Raw genomic sequence first — 16,918 nt, forward strand, 5'->3', positions numbered from 1 at the left:
TCACAGGTCTTTACTGATGAGTGGAATTACACTTTTGTTCAGCTGTGATATTGTGCATATACCGGTGCAGGTATGCTTTCAACTAATAGATGCAATAATAAAGATTTCATTCTTAATGTTTTAAGTATAAGCAAATGTTAGCAGTCTGTGAGACAAGTTATTTTGACATGCTGTAGCCCCACGTTACAATACCCAGGAGTACAGTATACATACACCACAAACCTTCCAGTAAACCACTCTTTATGTTATTGCAAGCTTATCTAATTTTACCACTGCATCTCTCAAGATTCCATAAATTGTCTGTTTTTAATAATAGACCTTGTAAAAAGAAGCAATAAATAACCAAAATGAAGCGGAAGCTGCACCTTTCGATAAATAATGAAAACAAGCAGTTTTCACAGATGCAGCGTTTCAGACTCATGGGATGGAAGTGACAGCTCTGTGAGACAGGCTCACAGATTTAAAGTATGATATGTTTCTTTAGCTGTCCACCAGGCTTCATGGGGGGTTTCTGCGAAGTGGATGTGAATGAATGCTGCTCAGCACCCTGCCACAATGGTGCCATTTGCCAAGATCTTATTAATAGCTACTTCTGCCACTGCAGGACCGGTGAGTGTCCCCGTTTCATTTTAAAATGACTCAGCTGCCGAAACATTGTATTTTCCTTTTTAAGTCCCCTTACAAGAATCCTTTGTGGCTCATGAACATGAGCGCAAAGACCAGATGTGGAACGAGGTGTCATCTAAAACGTGGTAATACATGAATGGAAAGTGTCATCCAAGTGTACAATAATGCCCACATATAATTTGTGCATCAAAGTAATGCAAAAGTCCTCCGTTGTTCTCCAGGAATAAATTTGTATCCATACAGTACTAAAAAAAAAAAGACAGTGGCATCTTGCTCCTTAGCGAAAGCTGTTTCTTGTCTTGTATGTGTGTGAACCCAAGAAGAAGCAAATCAATGTAGGAGAATCTGATTGATATTCACTTCAGAGGGTGGCAGTGGGAGAGCCTGGGCTCACCACGGCGCTCTGTGGGCTTTTGTTTCTGGCAGGTTGGACAGGCCTTCACTGTGAGGATGACATTAATGAGTGCCTTCCACAGCCCTGCAACCAGGGGATGTGCATTCAGAAAGATCCAGGCTATGGCTACACCTGCTTCTGTCGTGCTGGATTTGTGGTGAGGCTCCCCACCTTACATCCCATATTTTACTATTATTTTTTTTTTTTATTAACCTTTACCCTATTGCATACTCACCCTGCTGTTCTCTCTTGGGATTCGTTTATTAAACTGTTGTACATTTTCTTTAATGCATGATATGATTATTTTTTCCATCTAATTATAAAGCAGGTAAATCTGATTTATCCTAGTAATTATAGGCTTACATGATATTTTAACAAAAGCTTTATATACAAAATGATTTCCTCAAACCACGACATAGGGTGTGATTATTATATGTGTCAAATTTAGGATTTTCACATAATCATCAGTGTTATTTTACATGGTCCCTACAAATATGGAAGCAAACATATTATTTAATTTTACAATTGCCCTGTCTTTATCTTTTTTTTATAGCTGCTATAAATTATTATATTATTTGCTAATGTGGCAATGCAACATGCATTTTTTATTTATTTTTTCCATGTCAAGGGGAAAAATTGTGAACACAACTATGATGACTGTCTGCTGAGTCCTTGCCCGGAAGCATTTTCTTGCAAAGATGGCATCAACAAGGTCAGCTGCCTGCCTCCTGTTACTGATGCTGTCCCCTTTGCTGCTGCTGTGAAGAACATCACTCGTGGCTTCATATCCAAATTGTCAAAATTCAGTTTGGCACAAACAGCTGAAAAATCCACAGGTACACTAACATAATGTCCTTTTTTTTCTCTCTCTCTCTCTCTGTAATGAAACATCTTAAATTTTAAGGGTATAGGTACATGAAATCTGAACAATAATCTGAAGCATCAATATTTTATGTTGAAATGATCTGGAAGCAATTTTCCTACAGACAAAAACTGTATAGTAACTATTTTACAATGATACTTTAAGTATGTGTGATAAATTGTGATACTACACTGTAATTCTCAAACACACTAAAAAAACAACTTTAAAAATGCTTTACATGTAAATCTTCCACAATTTACTGCAAATATACAGTTATACTTTATTATTAGTGGTAATGATAACACAAACTGAGATTAATATCTATATTTTTATGGCCATTTGAGTTTGAGAGACTTGTTAAATTGTATGAAAGTTTGATATGAAATGATTGGGATTTCATCCATTTTTCGCGATCACATTATTTTCTAATTCTATCGACTCCATCGACCTACCGTCTACTGGTGGCATGCATTGTGCTAAAGCAACATGCTGACCAGACTACAGCGGGTAGAGGGAGTTGTTGGAGTAGCCATATGCTGTTGCATCGATTTTGCATTTCCGGCTGACTTTAAGGTCAAGAGTATTTAAGACATATTTAAATACTATTATGTATCTCCCATGTTTTAGTAGTCTGTCCATGCTGATTAAGGCGAATGAAGACCACATTCATTTTAAAATAATACACAATAATAATGTATTTATATAGTTTCCTCTCACTGGCAAGGAGTGTAATAATATATTATTATATATATATATTTCCAGCTCCCACATTGTGTACTTCCTGGCAATACAAATGTATTTGATGACCTCTGCCCAGAGGGATGACAGCGAAACATATTTCACACAATACACATTTACTGCAGGCGAACCATCTTTATTCATCTTCCTTAACCCATTAATCATCTCATGACCCCTCTATTTCTGTTGTGACCCTTTGAAGGTAGTCCGACTACTCTGATTGTATATGCAGAATATAAACCAGCGCCAACCCACAGCAAAGTTTAACAGTAAAATGCTGCTCATTTACCACGTCATCAGCATGTCAGTGTATTTACATTGCTAAATTCAGTTTTTGAATTTAAATGCATCTCTGTCTTATTGATAAAGATATGCACTACTTCTAAGGCTGCAAAGTTTATTTGACTTGGTTCAAATTAGATGTGTTTTACTTGTCTGGTATTATATTAATTTAATGTTGACCTTCTTGTGTGCGGAAGGCCTTAAGATCCAAGTGATAATGATTTATGTTTATATATACTGTGAAACACAGACTCGAGGCTTCTGTAGAGGTAATTATTTTGATGGACAATTATTTCGCTGCCAAGAATAACACCTGTTATCTTTATAATTGAACAGATGAAAGATGGCAGCGCATCAACTTAGATTAGCGTCTCTCAATCAAGTCATAGCTGCCAATACACTGCCATAACTTCCATTAACATTATGTGAGCAGGGAAATTACACAAAAAGTTTACTATTGATATGCCATTAAACCAATCAATTTGTGTTGAATGCATTTTTATCTTTTTTGGACAAATTATAACGATACCCTTCCCTTATCTTTCCCACCAAATGTTTTTACTGCACAAGTTTGCTAGTTTTGAAGGAGAGACTTTTGCTGAGCCCTCAAATTTGATTTTAGGGCATTTGGAACATGGCATTTGGTTTGATTGAGAGGTTGTCACATTTTGTTCGGCTTTGGTAGGAAATATTCTTTAAAGGCTAGCTGTCTGTTGCCTGTGTTTTAGAAGAACAATTTCAGGAGATAATAAATCCAATCATTATTAACCTCTATTTTCTTTTAACACTCGAAATGACACAGCTCACAATATGTTGTGCCTTACTGGTGTTACATTCAGCCATCTGTGAGAGGAGGAATAGGCAGCACTGGGCAGATTGCGTCTCCTTGACAGATGATGTATGTCTACCTTTGGAACTGCTCACAGACCTGTGAAACAGATCTATTGAACATAGACAAGCTTGGACCAATTCAGTGTGGCACTCAGAAAATCACTATGGTCCAAATGTAATGGAGTCTTCCCCCACCACACCTGGTCCAGGCCTCAGTCATTGCACATTGAGAGGAATAGATTTACACACAAGATACAGACAACAAACTGAATATCTCACTGAAACATCTCTTTTACATAGATTTAAATTAAGGGGACCCAGAAACGTGTGAGTTTATCTAACTAGGTCAGCATCTAAGTCTGTGCATTTGCCCTCAGTGCAGCATGAAATAGACTCAGATAGTACTCCCTTAAAGCTAAGACTGCGCCACAACCAGTGAAACACAAAGTCAATAGAAACTTAAACATAATTATTTATTTATATGATACTCTGACAGTTAGAAGTGTGATTTCACATTCACAAATATACAGGATTTGAGTTTGGTTCAAATCAGTTAAGTTGCAAAGTAGTTAAAACAATAAAAGAACCTCATTGCCCAGTTTTAGATACCGGTAACGGTCTTCTTGGTCTCTTCATATTGGCCTTCACTGTACATGCAGTGCTGACCTTGGCATTTTAGTGCTGCTGCTGTACGAGAGCTGATGGGAATCCAGAAAGGACACTGCAGGTGGAGGGAGGCTTACCGCAGCTCAGCTATGATTTACTTGACTTTCCTTAGCGCTTTCACTGCAGCACAGGTGAATCCGTTATCTTTTGCTGCCACGTGTAAGCAGAGGCAAAATTACTTAAGCTCCTCGAAATCAACCTGATGAGTAAGAAGTTAGCCAGAGGGCCCTCTCAAACGTGCACCGCCAGACGCAGGATGCCTTTCACCTTGTTAATCTTCGGTGCATGCGTAAAATGCTGGTTTACGTTAGCCTGTTTTTCACATGGCTTGTGTATAATTAATTTGGCAGCACCTGATTCGCGTGCCTATAAGCATTTTGTTTCAGTAAGTCTTGCAACTTTGCTGGTGAGTCATAGCATTGGCATAATGTGCACACTTGTGAATATGCATGAGAAAAAAAGCACAGCAAAAAGAAACAAGCAGCGTCTAAATGTGTCAACTGTGGCCCATAGCTCTGTGCTGCTGTACAGTACTTGTCCGTTATTGCAGTGTGTCTGATTAATTTAATCAAAATGAGGCAGACATAATTAAACATTAGGTTTTGTTTTGTGTTTATTTTTATTTTTTTAAAGAAGCCATACTATAATTAGGAATTGATTCCCTTCTATGTTTGAGCTTTAGACTGAAATCCTTTTGAACCATTTTCTTCCTGGGTTGTTGGGATAGCACACAATGACCTTTTGCCTTCCCGCAGGGCCGTGAAACGGCAATGGCCTCTGAATGAATGGTCCTCAGCAGTATTTTATCTATGCTCTGTGACAAGTTCAATCAGTCGGTCTATTACCTTACCCAATAAATCAGAGACAAAACAGCACTCACATTCTGGCTTTTTTAAAATTAATGGGACATTATGTCTGTTTCAATTAAATCACGTCATCCAAAAGTCTACTCTCATATTAATTTATCATATTTCTCCAAACATATTTTCCTGGTTGGAAATCTCTATAACCTGACAGACGTCTGCACAACGATGACGCTGCAACATGGCACTCCACCTTGCTACATTATATATGACTTGCATCAACCTCTTTTATGGACATGTAATTATACAGTCCCTAATTAAATCTGATCTGAAAGATACATGTCAAAGAATGTTCCCACTGCAATGACTTTTCGTTCCCATTGAAAGTAGAAAAGCTTTTGTAGATTGTACAGTAGTGGCAAACTCCCTGGTCAGCATTGTTCAACGTCTTTCCTATTATTATACCAGCAATCAGGACTTTTCTGGGTCTGTGCATAATGAGATATTGAAAGTGTGTGTGGGGGGGGGGGGTTACAGTTAAAATTTTACACATTTACAATTTAGATTTAGCCCGACTTATGTAAAATGTCTGGGAGAAAGAATCTGTTGTGAGGGTATATAGTAGTGGTAAAAACAGGAGACCTTTGAAGGAGCGACTGAAGCTAACTGCTAATGAGGTATGATACTGCCTCCTGGCAGCAGCCCAGACTGCATCAAAGACTACAACAGACTAAACAATAAGGCTTTAAAATTAATGAATAGCTTTGTCTCTGAGGGGTAATTTTCCATCATCAGCATTGGCAAACCCCATTGTCAGGAGTGAAGCAGAAGACAGCACAGCATTGTTGCACTGTGCATTTATCCTCATTAATTCACAGATCGCAGTAGGTCTGCTCCTGATCAGTTCCACTTTTTTTGTCAGGGATTTTCTACAGGGTATTGGTCATACAGCTCTCCAGAGAAAATGGAGGTATTAAAGGTAGCTCGTTTGCCAAATACCCTAAGGGGGCAACTGTCAGATCAAAAGTGATCTGGCCTATTAGGAGGTGACATGCAACACATATTGATAAAAGTCTTGCATGCAGTTGCCCGGATTAGTTGTGGCAGCAGCTTTAAAGTAGATGGTTTCTCAAATATGACATACTGCTTTTAATGCCAGACAGAATATGTGGCAGGTGCATCCAGGAATTTCTTTTTTCTACAAGAAGCATTGTAGTTTGACATTTTGGTAGCAGCTTTTCATTCTTTCTTCAAATGCAAAAAAAATATGCTTGCCTCCAGTTGCAGCTCTTTCAAGCTGCCCCCAATAAGCTTGCAGGGACTCTAACTTTTACTGAAATATCCCATAATTGCCCATTCTCAGGGATGATATAAACCAAGTTATTCCACTGTAAAATGAGCCATGTAATAATCCTGTATATGAATACGTTCATTTCTGCCAAGATTCATCTCTCAGCTAATATTGTGCCATTTGCATGCTTAACAGCTTTTTGGCAAATAAGTATACATACGGTACGCCCATTGAGAGAGAGAGAAGTAAAGAAGAAACTGTAATGCTACCATTCTTGCATTCAAAATAATTAGTATGTATATTTTGCTTCACACAGTTTCTCCAGGAAAACACCTGCATGACTCTCTTTAGCTGTAGTTATTGAAGATAAAGGTTACATTTGCATGAATGCAGCAAGTTATAGCATGACCATTTAGCAACAAAGCAGGAAGTGCATGCTAAAGTATTGCCAACAAGCACTTTGCCCTGCCAAGGTTTCTTTAGGCAAACTGAATCCTAAATAATTCCAAGGTCTTTTGTTCTGTATCTGATCCTGTGCCCTGGCATCCCTGTTGTAGAGGAAGAAAATTATTGTTTGTTTTGTTTGTTTTTCCAGGGATCAATAAAGTATCTCCAAAATTTCTAGTGATGATGAACAAACTGCAGCCAGTCTAGCGACTGTTTACTCTTCCCCTCCATCTCAGCTTTGTGTATTTTCTTATTTCCCAGGTTCAAGTTACATTCAGTACTTTGGGAGTTCCTACCTGGAGTTTGAGGGTATTGACCTCAACGCTTTCAACAACATTACTGTGAGATTTCAAACTCAAGAGGCACAGGGAACGATTTTCTATGTGGACCAAGGACCCTTCTTCATGAAACTCTTCATCATGAACGGCATATTGACGGTACAGCCAAGATATTTGACTGCCTCTTGCTTTTGAATTAACGAGGACTGTCGTGCATGTTTTTCTGACGTCGAAAAAGCAACATATAACAGCAGTGTGGTGGTCAAACCCAATTCCACCACCCAAATATATAACAACATAACAGCAAATCCAAATGTTGGCAATACAAATCATTCTTATGTTATAGAATATTATTTAAAACCCCAAGCCAGGTTGAAATGTTTACTGTAAATCATACAAAGCAATAAATAAATGTTAGCATTTGGTAAATGTTCATAAAACTAGGAGCTAAAATGGTTTGTGGGGAGTAAACTACACCTCTAATGAAATAAAAAAGGCATTTGTTCGGACTGCCGAGGGTCGAGACAGTTTTAACTAGACCTGCGCTGGTGTCTCGAATGGATCATCAAATAAGTGAGTTTATTTCTTTTGACAGACTCCTTCTTTTTTTGGGAAGTTTTATGCCAGCACTAATCTACGGAGTCAGACGTCGATAATTGGCCACGCCTGGCCTTCATCTGACTCATGTCGTACCCTCAACATGGCAGTCGAGGCTAATGTAGTGGGGATGCTAAGCTGAGCTAACCCTGCCAACTAAAATAAATCCCGCTTCTCATATATAACACACCGTATGGACTCCTGAAGTTCTACTTGTAGTGGAAGTGTAATTGTGTAACTCGTAAAACAGTTATTGCCCCTGCCCTGGTACTGTCTTAAACACATCGACATATGTTTGCCTGCAAAATGTCAGCTCTCTATGCTCAGTTTATACGGTTCAAGGGATAATAAAAATAATTGATGCTCTCTTTCAATTGTTTCAGTATGACTTTTGCTGTAAAGAAGAGGAAGGAGTTGCGCAGATTAGCACATTTGTTCAGGTTAATGATGGCAACGTGCACATTGTTCATATCAGGTATGTGTTTTTTTATTCGATCTTGTGAATCTGGGTGTGGATTTTCTTGTCTTTGTTGTACAAAGACTTTAACATGTGAGCTCATGTTAAATTCCATTGCGATATGAGAAACAAACAACCTGTCAAGATAAAAGACAGGCACGTCGCAATTCACTAATTAGCATTATGCAAATTGTTTGCATGGTGTTGGTACCTCAGGTGGTATTAGCTTGATCTTTAGTTATCCTCTCATCACGAGTGTGGCAGACTTTATTTTTTAAGAGCAGGGCTCTAATACCTGGAGAAGATAAATAATTGGCAGGGATCATCAGATGGAGAATTTTGATTGTATTAATGACAGGAAATTGGTCTTATATTTTAAAGCACTCGAACAAACCTCAGAATGTGCCTATTAAAATGCATTAGTGATCACTGGCCATGTTTTATTGCCTGTTCTAAAGTCTTCATTTGGAGTTTTTCATTACGAAAAGATTAACAAGCAAGAGCAGAGTACAAAATCAATGTGTGAATGATTTCAAGTGAGGCTGTGGCCCCTCTAGTTATATTGTTCCTAAGCCCATGTGCAATCTCACTGCCAGGCCTCTCCATTATAATCTGACATGAGAAAGATTGCAGTGCGGTTTCAAGTTTTAAGACACGACTTTGTTTCAGAATGCAGCTCTATGAGCTACAATCTGAAACGGTCAGATCGGTTTCCCTTGCAATGTTAAACAATGTCTTTATGCAAAGGGATGGTCATTGAACAGAAGTTCTGTTAGACAGACAGAAGATAATAATGAGTGCAATGAAGAAGAATGAAAGGATAACAACGCAATTAATTAAGGGTTTCTGAAGGTGAAATTTAAAAAGAAAAAGAAAAATGAAAAACACAGATAAAGGGCAAAGTAGTGGAGGTCATTATGAGCATATTGTACCAAAAGTGAGCAAATTATTTCCTGTCGAAACAAAGCAGAGAGGGATGGTTGCCTCATGTTTCTTGGCAGAGAGCTGCATTGCCCTAAATATGCAACGGCATCAAAAGGCCTGTCAGGTTTAAAGGCTATGAGGCTACACCTCTGTTTTCTTTTTCTTTTTTTGCAAGAAAAATACAACAGCAGTATGAATCAATCATAATGTTCTCTACCAACCCCTTGGAGACATTGTAAGAAAGAGAGCTGTCATAACTAGGGGGTTGTGAGTATGAAAAAATGGTTCCTGGTGTCACAAAGCAAATTCTTTGTAATTGTCTGATGGTCGAGTCCGTCCATCTTTGTCTGATTTGACCCAGAGCTGCAACACCATGGCCATCCTGAACATCACCGCCTAACTCATTATAGACTTTTAATATATCTTCCCGTCAAAGGCGCTTTTCGATATGTTAAATAGAAACCCAGTGGGGATGACTTCTCAAGGACAGTGAACACAGTGCCCTCTGGCTGCTGGCCAGGCCGCTCTGGCAGACTGCTTCTAAATTAACCGCTTTTCCACGCCGGCTCCAGAGGAAGGACTTATGCCGCTCCGAGTTGCTGCCCCGAGTGTTAGCCGCCATATGCAACAGCATGCAAAGTGCAGGCTTAACAATTCAGACTAGATTGATTCATGGACCACCTAACTTCTACTCAGGAAACAAGAGGTATCAGGAGACAATACAGAGAAAAGACTGCACATCTGTGGCCCGAGTACCCTCAAGCTGCAGATTGTTAGTTCAGAATCTGCACTTATCTATTTCCCCCTGTTGTTTCAAAGTGGATAATTGGAGTTTGAAATACATAAATGCCTGAAGGGCAGGTTCAAAGTAGTTCTGTGAACATGGTCAAGATAGAGAAAGCAAAATGTTCAGCAGTAGCAACTGATTAAATCTACTCCAGTTTTTAAAAGTATCACAAGTTAGCTCTTCTACTTGTAGGACTATTCAATATTTCTGAACTTTGTATTGACAAGTTTTGTATTTCAATAGAACATTTCACAGCACTGATCGCTTGATTGGTGGCGCATCTTCTGGTAAACATACACTTCACTTTCCATTCTGATTGAATGTTTCGTATTTAAGTGTGCAGGATGGACACAAGCAACGCATGAGCCAAGCTTACATGAACACATCTTAAACTTCATTGTTAAATTCTTTCATTTTTAAAAAGCAAAAAGGATTTGCTGCTCTGATGGACCTTTTTCTGTATCCCTGTAATTCTTGGATCTGTGCTGTTGGGGGCAATATCCCCTGAGGGAGTCTCCCAAAGCAAATTGGTCTCAGAGGGAGGTTCAGACAAAGAGAGTTGCAGAGGCCACATATATGAATAAGGCAAAAAAGAGCTGTGGAACATTGCCTGGAATAGGTAACTTGAAGAGCACATTTGGAGCCAGATCCAGACGCCAAAAAACTCGACGGTGAGCCACATCCCTGCGGACCCACCACTCCAAGGAGCAGGCATCGGTGTCGGGTCCATTGTGTCCTATGTGGCAGGTAAAATTAGGGGCCTGGCCATGCTGACTTCTGGAATTGTGGATGTGGGAGTCTGCTACTCGTCATTGGCAGACCTCCAGTTAAGGAGTTTGTAGCTTTCCTGTTAGATATGTAAGTCACAATCTCTTTGTCCTAGAATCAGTATTCTCCCTATACCGATAAAGCTGTGACAAGATGTTGAAAATGAAAACCAGTAACACTGGCAGACATGAGGGAATCATCTAATCATCAGAGAACACATCAAAACAAACACAAAAGAAACAGTTGGTGCATCCGTCTTTATTGGACAGGATTTCATCATGTGTTTTTTTTTTGTTGTTTTTTTACAGACAACAGCTGACCCCCTGTGAAGCAGAGTTAACCCTTTCTGGTTATGGGAAAATCAGAAATACGGCAAGTAATTGTTGGTTGGGACACACGATTCAAAGAACAAACCACATCTTCACAGGAGGACTGCCACAAACATATCTACCCAGTCAGGTGAGACTAAAATACACTATATTGTTTCTTGACTGTCGACTCTAATCACGATCAGTTTTACAACAGTGTTATCAAATTGAATGAAAGCTCAAATCAAATCAGTTATATAGACGAAGCTCTGATTCATGTCCTCAGAAGGCGAAACCGGTCCACAACTACACTGGCTGTATTGAAATTATCCACATTAATAGAATGAGGAGATTCTACGAATCTAATGCCGTCACCAGCAGCAACGTGGATCAATGCCGGTAAAGTCTTTGGATTATAAAAACGAATATTTTGTCATTTAATTTTCACTCACTCTAATGGATATACTGTTACTAGCTGCACATGACTCTGGTTCGTATTTTTGAGTGTGAAAAGCAGATCGTTTTAATGTTATCTTACATTTATATCCACCAAAACTAATAAAAGTTTTCCCAAAATTTACAGAAATAATTTGTATGCCGTAGAAGCCTCCACAAGTTCCTCGATTCTGACAACTCAATCGTCCAGCTCTGACGCGGCGAACACAACAACAATGACAGCTCCCAAACAAACACCAAAACATCCGCGGCAAGTTTGCCGTCACGGTCTCTGCCGCAACGGAGGAACGTGTCATCAGCTGTCTGGCGAAGAGCCGCTTTCCTGTCACTGCCCTCTTCATTTTACTGGAACTTTTTGTGAGAAAGGTAAGCTTGGATTTTTCTGTTCTCAGCTGAGAGGGCTTTATGTATGTGTAACACACACTTCAGCAGCAGGAGGCTCAAACACATACTGTACTGTGACCTCTGCTTCAAGAGCCAAACAACAAATGATGCTGTGCTAATATATGCTGATCCCCTTTGGCTAATAGGTTTCACTGTGAGGGAGAAAAGAGTCAGCCGCAATTGGAATTCCGAATGATGTGAATTATTCAGGATATGACTAATGATTTTAAAGATCCGTATTAGCAGCATTAAACGTCGCTGTGTGTCCATGGTAACCTCCACTGCTTATCGAAAATGAGAAGATGACCTTGCAGCATTTGCTCAACATTCATCAAACGCTCTCATTCCTTTGCTGACCAGAAATCTTTATCTCATGCCACCCACTCCAGCACCGATACGCAGGAGACATCAGACACTACACACTCGTGTACCAAGGAGATTTAGCTTAGGAGATGTCTTCTCAGCGAACTGATGATGCTGCTGCTTGGATCTCTTGTTGCCTCGCTTGCCATGCGCTAGTGCAGACAATGGCATCCTTTTCTTTTTGATTGCAGCCATTCTTTGTCGCTATAACAACAGGAGCAACAACGTGATGTAGGTGTAAATAAATTGCCTCATTTACTTCCCCCCACACTTGCTAAAGTGTATAGATTAAATACTGTTATTTACATTTTTCATACTATAATAACATTTGTAAAAGTCCGCTGTGCATGTTTCTGTTTGTTTCTTGCTTTAGAAGCAGTTGTGTACCTTAAGTTTCTATCTGGATTTTAAATAATTCAAATCAATATTTCGATGCAGCTGCTTTGACAAGATTTGAGAGCCTTCCATAGCAGCCAACTCTCATCCATTCAGTGTGACACAAGGTTTAATTTAACTGCTTTACAAAGTACATGTGGATTGTACCTAAATGCACACATCAAGGTGTTTGAAGTGGCAGCCAAACATCAATGATGTATGTGTTCCAGTGGCTTCCACCCTGTCTTATTTGGGTTAGCTCTAAGTCTAAGTTAATCATAGACATGAGCTGTGATGATTGTTTTTGTTGAGGGTGAGTTGAGTGAACAGAGGCGGAGGAGGAAAGGTCATTGTTTTCCCACCCAAGGAGAAGAAATATTGCTTCCAGTGGAGCAGCCAGCTATAAATAGTGTGTTAGGTGATGATAATTACAATAAACAGCAGTGCTGCTGGATCTGGACCTGAAGTCTGGTAGAGTTGTGTTAATAAAAAAAAAAAAGGTCTCATAATTATAAATAATACTGATTTCTGCTGCTGTCAATGTTTTAAGTTCGGAAAGTTCTCTTTTGTATTTTGTTTCACCGGTCCCGAATAAACATTCTGTGTATTTAATTTGTGAGCTTTCAAGCTTTTCTTTTCTTTTCTTTCCTCTGTTATCTGCATTTGATCTTTGTGTTTTTCTCACATAAAACCATCTGGTTTTACCTGCAACTAATCTTCATTTTGTGTGTTTTCAATGGATGCAATGTGTGTAAGAGCTTAAGCTCACAGTAAGTGCACTTCAGTGTTGAACTTTGATTCAATCTGAACACCAGAGCCAGTCGAGACAAAATGTTTCTGTGTGTTGTGCAATAGAAGGGTGGCGCGAGGGCAGCCTGTCCACCGATTAATTGATTGCTGATGGTGTCATTATCTTGGATGGACAAAGAAAATACACTTTCATAACTGCTTAAATGGGTTGCCAAATATATTTGAGTTGACTATAATACAACTGGCAACCAGCCCAAGTATTTTTTTTATATGTGGGAGGCACATTGTATGAGAGACTCAGAGAATGAGAGCAGTGGACAATGCAATGCTGCTATTGGGCCACTGCAAATGAATGAATATTTAGGGAGAAACTGTGACAATGGAGACAACAAGCAAAGACTGCCATTTTAATTTCATTTGGTTATTAATGCACTAATTTGTAATGTTAATGTAATACAGTGTGGATGCGGGCCCCAACAAAAATATTTTAGGATGGGAGCTTTGAAATTAAGAACTGCAAAAGTATCAGAAATGGATTCATCTATGTTTATCTGAAGAAATTATTTAAAAAAAAATAAAGTAGCATTCTATTTGTAAGATAACATGCCAGAGAACGCTGTGCGGCTCATCATGGAGGAAGGATAGTGTACTGCCTACCGGCTATAACATAAACCATCTTAACATTTCTAGCTCACAGTATGGCACACGCCTCCAGGTAAATATGTGATTTGGTTCAGTTGTATTTCATTCTAAGTGGCTAGCTACCATTTGACACTGTCAGTCGGAAGATGGTATTCAGTAACTGATTCCTCCAGCTTCGACTGTCTGCAATTTGCACTCAATCTTGCATGGGTGTTACTTGCAGGGATCTTCCCTTCCATCCCATTCACCATGTGAACGATGGAGGAACCAAGCAAGCAGAAGGGAGGATGTACCCAGGCCTACATGGAATAAGAAAAAAACAATGTATTTATTTATTTTTTACTTATTTGTGGATTCTCAGCTTGGAAATATGAGGTGTGACGTATGAACCGGTTGATATGCATTCGTGTCACAGTTAAAGCCTGCGACTCTGTAGCTGTGTGCCTCTGTGACAAAGTGTGAGTTTAAGCTAACTGGGATTTATGGGCTTTTCCCTCCGTGACCGTAAAGTAAGTCCCCTCTTCTCCCTTAATTTGTCACACATAAACCTTTTTTCTGTAATACCAGCACTGGCCTTTCAGAGTTATTTCTGCTGAGTTTGACAATTTGCTCCTCCTCAAAAGCATTTGCAGTCAGGTTTAACAGAGTGCAGTATCGTACATGCAGCAATCCAGCAGAAGATTTCAATGCTACTTCCGCACATGAAGACAAGAGGCTGCTTGTGTGCAGACAAAGTCTTCAAATATGTACCGGTGATGCTAAGAAACCAGCTTGCTACTGTGTTACATCTTGCTGAATTAAGATGCAGGAACAACAACAACAAAAAAACAGAGAGATTATATGTGCTTCCTCACTGATGAATCACTGACAAGCAAAAGTGTGTATTTTTATAGACAATATATAGACAATAAGGGTCAATGGTTTCACATGATGTGGATATGCCAGTTTTTAAATGTCTATTGAGGTACAGGTTCTCACTTCATCATGTGGGATGAGAATACCACAACACAGCACAATCAACCTGTTGATGAGCCAGATGCCATATCTCAATTTGTTTAATCATGAATCAGCCGCTACTTTATGTAAATGTGTCCCTCCATGACTGTCAAATGAAACAGCGCTGTAAATATGAATGAAGATTGTGTTTCTTACTGGAAACATTTTCATAAACATAATTAATTCTAATGTTAAAACCATTTTGAAAACACAAAGGCCAAATATTAACATCCAGAACTATGCATCCACGCTGGATTCTGTGTATGTTTTAAGTCTTAAAATACTTGACTTCAGTCTTTCCCTTATCTTTTTTTTTCTTTTTATCTCTGCTGAAAGAAATACAACTTTTTACTTACGTCACTACATTATACAGCAACTGCATTTACATTTGAGATTTAGAATTTTACAACAAAACACCGGATTATTGATTATGTAGTTCAACCTATAAAGCAGTGTATATATATTGTTTTTATTTTCAAAGCCCACCGCAAAAATGAATTTTGCTTCAGTGCAGGGTGTATATTCAGTTCTGAAGCGACCACGCTCCAGTTTTTGAAATGTTTCTTCCTTACCCTCATGTTAATGCTGATTTCTGCCTCACTGCTGTAATATGGTAATCCGGCAATCTAACATTACATCATATGTCATCCATCTTTAATAATCAGTTGTTTTCTATTCTGATTACTTTAATGTTTATGTATGAGGGGGGGAAAGCTTTTTTTTAAAAAACGCTTAAAGATACTGATTAAATAATGTTAGCTCCATTAACCAGAGCTGTAGTAACCATTTCATTTAGGCAAATATGTAATAGTTACTAATAGTGACAACGACTATGACGTGCAGTCATTATAATTAATGCATTGTGGCAGGATGAGGAACGACTCAGAGACGAAGGTGGATTAGCTTTTTATATTACATTATAACTAATGTATCACAGCTTCTGAGTTTGAAGGCCTATTTTTTTTAATAATCAGGCATCTGACAATGGAGTTCATAACCATAACAATGCATGGAAATCGGCTAAAAAAATATTAAATAAAATATTGATTGATTAATTTGGGCAATGGTACTAGATTTTTATGTTCCTTGGGAAAAATATATTTTTTAATAATACTTTAATGAAAAAATATGTACAAATATATATATATATATATTAGCTGTTATTGCAATCTCCCCAGCAGCATAGCAGTTATGGATTTAATCAATAAATAATGAAATTGTAAATCCTGACTGTGATTGTATAAGTGACTATTGGTTATGCTAACGTTTGAATACCTAAGAAAGGTCTAATTTTCCCTGTGTAGTCAAATGTATTACTGGAACACATTTACATATCGTGATTGTAGTGATCTTAAACAGAGTTCTTTCATTCATGCTTCCAAAATGATTCATGTCAATGCAAAGCTGGGTCTTTCTTAGTACTTATCTTGTGAGCAGCCTGTGTACCAGAAGCTTGACGTGTGTGAGCTCTGAGTCTTGTCTTCTTACACTAAAACCCTGGGGCTGCACCTCTGGTCATGTGTACTGTAATCCAGGCCAGTTCCTGGTGGGTGAGCGAGTATTTCATATCAGCCAGCCGACCATGAGACAGTTTTGTCAAGATAAAGCCAGTTTAACCCAGTGTGTCAGAGTTTTAAGCTGTAATAGATGGTCTCTTCAAAGAAGACACCGTAGGTCACAGACCTTGCCAAGGAGATTCTCTCAGGTATGCAAGCAGTGAATTGAAAGCTAAGTGATCACAGGAATTAGTTACCGAGTATAGCGTCTACAAGGTGAGGAGGTGCTTAAAAAACAGTGAACGCAGTGAGGCAGCACGTTATTCAGACTTTGTATTGATCGTGACCTCTTCTACGGCTCATTACCTTAAGTCCTTACTTCTCGTACCTTTGAGG

The 16,918-nt window shown here is 38.8% G+C and overlaps 1 protein-coding gene across 1 annotated transcript in view; it reads left to right on the forward strand.

The window, feature by feature from the left end:
* Positions 1–16,918, forward strand: part of LOC137912900 (protein eyes shut homolog) — a 112,887-nt gene that overhangs the window by 58,748 nt on the left and 37,221 nt on the right. The window contains exons 30-37 of the mRNA XM_068757025.1: positions 485–609; positions 1,054–1,178; positions 1,650–1,857; positions 7,203–7,378; positions 8,200–8,291; positions 11,061–11,211; positions 11,347–11,459; positions 11,644–11,882. Of these exons, the coding sequence (XP_068613126.1) occupies positions 485–609; positions 1,054–1,178; positions 1,650–1,857; positions 7,203–7,378; positions 8,200–8,291; positions 11,061–11,211; positions 11,347–11,459; positions 11,644–11,882 (1,229 nt within the window). The remainder of the gene's footprint in view (positions 1–484; positions 610–1,053; positions 1,179–1,649; positions 1,858–7,202; positions 7,379–8,199; positions 8,292–11,060; positions 11,212–11,346; positions 11,460–11,643; positions 11,883–16,918) is intronic.

This window comes from Brachionichthys hirsutus, unplaced genomic scaffold (assembly GCF_040956055.1).
Source record: "Brachionichthys hirsutus isolate HB-005 unplaced genomic scaffold, CSIRO-AGI_Bhir_v1 contig_797, whole genome shotgun sequence".
NCBI classification, from domain to species: Eukaryota; Metazoa; Chordata; class Actinopteri; order Lophiiformes; family Brachionichthyidae; genus Brachionichthys; species Brachionichthys hirsutus.